This window comes from Leptonychotes weddellii, chromosome X (genome assembly GCF_054177405.1).
Source record: "Leptonychotes weddellii isolate Sample4059 chromosome X, ASM5417740v2, whole genome shotgun sequence".
NCBI classification, from domain to species: Eukaryota; Metazoa; Chordata; class Mammalia; order Carnivora; family Phocidae; genus Leptonychotes; species Leptonychotes weddellii.
The window spans coordinates 102996512-103004702 of record NC_138385.1 but is presented as its reverse complement, the minus strand read 5'-3'; the positions used below and the strand labels follow the sequence as shown (position 1 = coordinate 103004702).

Below are 8191 nucleotides of genomic sequence, written 5' to 3'. Positions count from 1 at the left end.
TTAACTTGCTAAATACCTGCTTGGGCCACAGCTCTCACCTTGAAAGCATGAAAAAATGAATGCCCATAAATTAATAATACAGCCTCTCGACAGGCAGCCTTCTTGTCTAATAAACTAAAGGTGACGTCCACAACCAAAAATACCCTAGCAGAAAGTACCTTCAGAAAGAGAAGGGATAAAAGTCATCCAGGGTCATGTGATCGTCCACAGTTTAATAATGGGAACAAAGCAGGGAGTGAACAAAATGAACACCCAGATCTAGAAAGAGGGCGGTGGCCACTGTTTCTGAATATTGTCCCTGCACCCAGGGCTCTGGGAGGTCACCTGTGCAGTGGATTTCAGGTTCGGCTGGGGTACCGAGAAAACGGGTGGGGTGCAGGATGGAAGGGAGACGCAGTGAAGTGTGTGTTTTAGGGTAGAAAACTTGCCCTACTTTATGCAGGATCCATAGAATCAAATAAGATATCTTGCTTTTACTGATTTTAATTGTAACCAGCTTTACCGATGAGAGTAGGTTAAGAGGTCAAAAAGTGGTAGAGAAAGAAGTCATCCAGGTAAGTTCTGTAGGACTAAACTCTCTTTGACGAACTAGCTCCTGCCTCACTTTTAAGGTAGGAATGTCTGGATTCGGTGATTCTCTGTGATTATCTGTGACTGGTACCTTACTGAAGTGATACCTGGTCACTGGGAAAGCCAGATGGGAACACTGCATCGACTGGATTCACCAAGTGGAGTTGAGGACACAGACGTCTTAGCGTTCCAGCCATGCTTCCATTTTATGGAAGAAGACATCACATTTTCTGGGTACTGCCGTAGAACATATCTCAAGGATTTCTTAGAATACAGGACAAAATACAACAAGGAGAAGCACTTGAAAGGCTTGGGTGGGTAAGAAAGAAAAAAGGCATTTGCATGCCTAACACATTCTAGGTGCTTGGCGTGTTAAACAATGAAATATAATCCACGTCAAATGTTAACTGTCTGGACAAATCCTTAGCTAGATTAACTAAGAAAATACAAGAGAAGGCTCAAATAACTAAAATCAGAAATGAAAAGAGGGGACATTAAAATGAATGCCACATAAATTAAAAAAAAAAGGATTTAGGAGAATAATATAAAAAAGTATATGCCGGGCGCCTGGGTGGCTCAGTTGGTTAAGCAACTGCCTTCGGCTCGGGTCATGATCCTGGAGTCCCGGGATCGAGTCCCACATCGGGCTCCCTGCTCAGCGGGGAGTCTGCTTCTCCCTCTGACCCTCCTCCCTCTCATGCTCTCTGTCTCTCATTGTCTCTCTCACAAATAAATAAAATCTTAAAAAAAAAAAAAATTAAAAAAAAAAAAAAGTATATGCCAACAAACTGGGTAACCAAGCAATGGATAAATTGCTAGAAACATATACCCTTGTATCAAGATCACATTAAGAAACAGAAAGCCTGATCAGATATAAAATACTAAGGATATGTATTCAGGAATCAGAAACCTCCCAACAAAGAAAAAGCCATCAGTGATGAAGCCTACCAAACAAAGAGGAATGAACACCAATACTCCTCAAACTCTTCCAAAACTTTGAAGAGGAGGGTACGTACGCTCATTCTATGAGACCAACATTACCCTCATATGAAAACCAGACAAAAACACCACAAGGAAATTGATATCTATAATGAATACTGATGCAGAAATACTCAATAAAATACAAGCATACTGATTTCAACAGCACAAGGATTATACACCATGACCAAGTGGAAGTCATTTATGGAATGCACAGATGGTTCACAACACACAAAAATCATTGATAATCATTAATAAAATGAAGGACAAAAACTCTATCAACTGACATGGAAAAAGCAATTGACAAAACTCAATACCTTTTCATGATACCAACACTCAAACTGGGAAAAAGAAAAATAGGTAGAATAAAACTGTGTCAATATAACAAAGGTCATATATGAAAAGCCCACAGCTAACATCATACCTAAGAGAAAAAGGTTGAAAGTGTTTCCTCTGAGATCAGGAACAAGATTAACAGTTCTACGCACAGTACTAGAAGACCTAGACAAAGCAATCAGGCAAGAAAGAGAAATAAGAGGCATCCAAGTCATAAAGGAAGAAGTGAAGTGATTCCTGTTCGCAGATGACATGATCTTATATGTAAAAAACCCTAAAGGTTTCAAACACACAAAAACTGTTAGAACTGATAAACAAATTCAGCAACATCCCAGGATACAAAAATCAACATGGAAAAATCAGTTGCATTTCTATATACTGACAATGAACAATCTGAAAAGAAAGTTAAAACAATTCCATTTATAATACATCAAAAAGGAATACACTTCTAAGACGGTGAAACGCTTGTACACTGAAGCTACAAATCATTGCTGAAAAAAATTTAAGAAGAAGACACAAGTAAATGGAAAACATCCCCATGTTCATGAGCTGGAAAATCTGATACTGTTAAAACGTCCACACTACCCAAAGCGATATGCAGATCCAATATCTCAAGGACATTTTTTTTGCATAAATACAGAAATTCATCCTAAAATTTACACAGACCCTCAAGGGACTCTGAACAGCCATAAAAATACCGAAAAGGAGTAAAAGTTGGAGGTCTTGAACTCCTTGATTTGGAAATACGTTATAAAGCTATAGGAATCAAAGCAATGTGGTACTGTTATGAAGACCAACAGAACAGAAAGCACAGAAATGAACCCTCACATATATGGCTGAATGACCTTCAACAAGATGCCAAGACCACTCGACAGGGAAAGGACAGCCTCTTCAACAAATTCCCACCAAATTGGGAATAGTGGGTATCCACAGGCAAAAGAATGATGTTCAGCCCTTATAGTACATACAAAGATGAACTTGAAATTAATTAAACACCTAAAACTGTAACATTCCTAGATGAAAACAGGGGGAAAGCTTTATGAAAATGGATTATAGAATGATGTCTTGGATAGGACAGCAAAAGCACAGGCAAGGAGAGCAAACATAGACAAATGGGACTGCATCAAACCTAAAAAATTCTGCACATCAAAGGACACAATCAAGAGGGTGAAAAGGTAACCTATGAAATAGGAAAAAAAAAAATTTGTACACCATGTATCTGATAAGGGGTTTATCCAGAAAATATAAAGAACTCCTAGAACTTAACAACAACCAAAAATTAACCCTGTTTTAAAAAATGGGCAAAAGACTTAAAAATATATATCTCCAAAGAAAATACAGAAATAGCCAAAAGCATATGGGCTGATGCTCCACATCATTTATCATTAGAGAAATGCAAATCAAAACTACAATGAGTTATCGCTTCACACATCTTAGAATGGCTACTAACAACAACCAAAAAAACCACAGAAAATAATTAAGTGTTGGTGAAAACGTGGAGAAATTGGAACACCTGTGGGCAGTTAGAGAAAAAATAATATGGTGCAGCCGCTCTGGAAAACATTATGCTGGCTCCTCAAGAGACTGAAAACAGAGCTACCATATAATCCAACAAGCCCACTTCTGGGTATATAACCACAGAAATGGAAAGAACGGTCTCAGAAATGTATCCGTATTCCCACGTTCATAGCTGCACCATTCCCATTAGCCAAGAAGAGGAAATCACTCAAATGAGTATCAACAGATGAATGGACAAACACAGCGTGTCTAGCGATACAATGGGAAAAAAGGGGAGAACATCCTGTCTCATGCTACAACATGAAAGCACCTTGAGAACATAATGCTAAGTTCAAAAAGCCAGTCAGGAAAGGGAAAACCTTGTAGGAGCCCCCCTCTATAAGGGACCTGGAATAGTGCAATTCCTACAGACAGAATGTGGAATGATGGTGCCAGGGGCTGGAGGGAGGCCGAATGGGGAGTTAGCGGTTGATGGGCACAGAGTTTCTGGTTTGCAAGATGAAGAAGTTTTAGAGGTGGATGGTGGGGACCATGACCCAAGAGTGTGACCCTTGCAATGCCACCTAACTGGACACCTAAAGATGTATGAGAAAGTAAGTTTTATCGTGTCCGTTTTTTTTTTTTTAAAGATTTTATTTATTTATTCGACAGAGAGAGACACAGCAAGAGAGGGAACACAAGCAGGGGGGAGTGGGAGAGGGAGAAGCGGGCTTCCCGCAGAGCAGGGAGCCGGATGCGGGGCTCGATCCCAGGACCCTGAGACCACGACCTGAGCGGAAGGCAGACGCTTAACGACTGAGCCACCCAGGTGCCCCGATTGTGTCTGTTTTTAACCGTGATTTAAAAAATTAGCTGTACGGGGTCATGGTCCCAGGGTCCTGAGATCGAGCCGGGTGTTGGGTTGGACTCCCTGGTCAGCGAGGAGTCTGCTTCTCCCTCTCTGTCTGACCCTCCCTCGTTTGTGCGCGTTCTCTGTCAGATGAATAAATAAAATTTAAAAATCTCAAAAAGTGAGCTGTACGGATGTGTTTGCACCATGAAGGGTTGTGAGGACACGTCTGTGTGCAAAGGGCGCAGAACGGGGGCAGATGCAGACAGTGCGTTATCACAGAGCTTGGACCCACGCCTGACGTTCAGATATGCGTCTCACCCAAGTACAGTCCGCGTGGTTTCTATGTCACACCACGGGCAACGGCGTTAGCTGGGCCTTTCCAGAAAATTCTCGACTTCCAGCGTTACTCAACCCGCACTCTCGGACGGATGTATAAATATTTCTAAAAAACACATGTCTCAAAAATGACTATGATTCACGTTAATACAACTGTAAATCCAAAATCACTGCTTTGTAACTGCAATTTTTTTTTCTCCCCTCGCACCAGGAATTCCAAAGACGGAGTATTCACCTTTCTTCCTAGAAGATTCTTAAAATAGCCCTCCTTTTTTAAGCATCTTTCAGCCCTGCAATCTAGAACATTCTTGACCTTCTCACTTTTAGCAAAAAATAGCAGACAATTTAGTTCTGATTGATCTTTAAGTAAACAAGCCCCAAGGGAGAAAAGTCATCTTTGCTTTCAAAGGAAAACAAGTAAAGAAAGGCGTGAAGGGCATACAGACATGTTGAAAATGAATTATGCCGTAACTTCAAAAAAAGAAAAAAATTAAGCTTCTTTGGCGAGATTTAGCGCTTGCTCGTCATCTGTTTGTTGAAGTTTAAATAGTCGCCAAGATCATCCTGTACCTGATTTTGAACAGGAAAAGGGAAAGCCACCTCAGACTTGGAAGCAGTCCCGTCATGAAGATAATGTTTATGTAATGTTGAAGCAAACACCGTTCAAATGTCTTTGCACCTTGGGACTCAGTGAAAGGAACGCATATTATTTTTAGAAGCCCTTAAAAACGACAAGATGGAACGACAGCAGAGGATTAACCACACTCTCTCTGGAGTATCTGTGAGCCTCACCCGAGATGAGATTTTTCTGAGGACGCATGAAGACAGAAGAAGACACAGAGCCAGCTGGGCACTGGTCGTTAACCGTGACTCACAACAGTACGGTGAGGCGCATGAACGGAATCCCGTCCGCTGGGAGGGCACGGTACCTGGCATCAGACCAGCCTTGGGGAACACTTCTTTCAACTTCGTCTGGCTTTCCTCCACCAGCTCCTCTTTGGACATCGGCAGCTGCAGGACGTCTATTATGATCTGTGCTGCTTCCAATGCCTTTTTTCCCATAACGAGGGACTTGACGTCCCAGCTGTATTTCTTTCCATAGCAGTCGCATATTTCTTGGAACACCAGTGAGTAGAGCCGTTCGGTATCTGCAGAAAGAAAGATACGGTGACATTTAGGGGTGCGAGCTATGCTAACGCAGGGTCCCTGCCACATGACCACGTGTCACGCAGTGTGGGTCACGTGCACACAGAGCTATGGAAATGCTGGAAACGTCGCAGGGCATTCGGACAACAGTGCCCTCCTGACGCCCGCTGTGTGTGTGGGGGGGGGCAGGGGGGCTTTCCACACCAAGCAAGTCCATGACACCAGCCAGGTACCCGACAATCCAGCTCACTTCTGACAATGTGCACAGTGTCGGGTCCCACAGGCAAAGGGTCCCAAACCGTAACGAGATACCACCTCCCACCAGTCAGACTGGCTGTATCGAAAACACAAGTAGAACAACTGTGCTCAGGATGCGGAGGAAGAGGAACCCTCGCGCACCGTTGGTGGGAATGCAAACTGGTGCAGACACTCTGGAAAACACTATGGAAGGTCCTCAAAAAGTTAAGAAAAGAGCTACTATAAAGTACAGCAATTCCATTTCTGGGTATTGATCTGGAGAAAACAAAAACAGTAATTCAAAAAGACATATGCATGGGGACCGCTGGGTGGCTCAGTCGGTTAGGCGTCTGCCTACAGCTCAGGTCATGACCCCAGGGTCCTGGGATCGAGCCCCACGTCAGGCTCCCTGCTCGGCGGGGAGTCTGCTTCTCCCTCTGACCCTCCCCCCTCTCATGCTCTCTCTCTCTCTCTCATTCTCTCTCTCAAATAAATAAATAAAATCTTTAAAAAAATCTTTTTAAAAAAAGACACATGTACCCCATATTCATTGAGTGTTATTTACAATAGCCAAGATATAGAAGCAACCTAAGCATCCATCAATAGATGAATGGAATAGGACGGTATACAGAAAATACTACTTAAAAGAAATGAAATCTTGCCATTTGCAACAACATGGAGAGACCTACGTGGTATTATGCAAAGTCAGAGAGAGACAGAGGCTGTATGATTTCATTCACATGTGAAACTTCAAAGACAACACCAAGAAAGTAAGAAGAGTCTTAAACACAGAGAACACAGTGGTGGTCGCCACGGGGCATTGTGGGGGTGGATGGGGGAAAGAGACGAAGGGGACTCAGAGGTAGACACTGCACATATGAAAGAAGTCACGGGGATGGCGAACACGACGTGGGGAACATAGTCCATACTTCTGTAGTAAGTGTGCATGCTGCATCCTGCTAACTGGACTGAGTGTGCGGATGATTTTGCAATGCATGGAAATACACGATCACTACGAGGTAAGCCTGAAACGAACAAGATATTGTGTATCGGTCATACCGAAATTAGAAAGTGCTCAGTCCCCCAGGACTGCCCCCAATGCCCCCTGCAAAGCCAACTGAAGTCCCGGTTGTCACCTGTGCGGTAGATGGGAGTGGGATTCCACAACCTGCTCTTGGGTTCCACTGATTTGCTAGAGTGGCTCCCAGTCTTCCTAGCCCAGGAAATTTTACTTACTCTTCCCGGCATATTATGCAAGGATATGACCAAGGATGCAGAGGAACGTGCATGGGGAAGAGGTGCAGAGGGCGAGGTGTGCAGGGAAGGCCGCGGAGCTCCCATGGTCTCCCCAGTGTGCCATTCTGCCGGTCCCTCATGTGTCCGCCAACAGGGAAGCTCTCAGGAGGATGGAGGCTTCATCACTGAGGCATGATGTATCAACAACCCCACTTGCAGCCCTGCTCCCCCGTCTGGAGGATGCGGACGGAACGGAAGTTCCAAGGTTCTCAGCACGCCTTGGTGTTTGTGCCGACCAGCCCTGGCGCAGGAGCCCCCCAAGGATGGCCTCTGCAGAACAGAAGATGCTCCGTCACTCAGGGAAGGACAAGGGCTTTAGGAGCTCGGTACCAGGAACCAGGGTCAGATGGCAAACATTAGAGCCAAGATGCTCCTAGTGATCTTATTATCACTTAGGACATTTCGAGGGTTTGGGGAGCTCTGTGCCAGGAACAGGGAGCACAGACCAATACGTACGGTTTCTATTATTTCACAAGGCTGTATCGTGTCACGGTGAAAGGTCAGTCTGGGAACTGGATCCCAGCTGGAGACTTTCTAAACAGTAAAGCCTCAGACGACTTAGCGTCCTGGGGCCTTTTCAGGTTACCAAGTGTCAAAGGGTACTACTGGTCATAATTGGTAGTGTTACTACCAATACATAGCATAGTAAATTAACTACAGCATGATAAATAGCACTCAGTATATTTACATTTACGTCCTTATATATTTAACGCATAAACAGTGTTAACAGTAGCGATGCCAGCAAACGCTAGTACCATGAGCCGCGATAACGTCCTCATCTATTTCATACATAAGTAAGGTCAATAGTAGTGATACTCGCACTACTACCCCCATGAGCTACGATAATACTAGTGTGAGAACTGAACACTCGGCAACACTGTCAGAGCAGTTCTGAAAGCTGTCAGGGTGTGACCCGCGCATGGCCGCTTTCCTCCGGACACA

The 8191-nt window shown here is 43.9% G+C and overlaps 1 protein-coding gene across 2 annotated transcripts in view; it reads right to left on the bottom strand.

Annotated features, from left to right (window-relative positions):
* The window catches only part of LOC115939883 (pseudouridine-5'-phosphatase), a 44839-nt gene that overhangs the window by 6453 nt on the left and 30195 nt on the right, over positions 1-8191 (bottom strand). Inside the window, exon 2 of one of the 2 annotated variants that reach the window (XM_081809219.1) lies at positions 5500-5718. In XM_081809219.1, the coding sequence (XP_081665345.1) occupies positions 5500-5718 (219 nt within the window). Of the gene's footprint in view, positions 1-5499; positions 5719-8191 lie in introns of those variants that run through there. The other variant, XR_014141427.1, reaches the window with a different exon arrangement.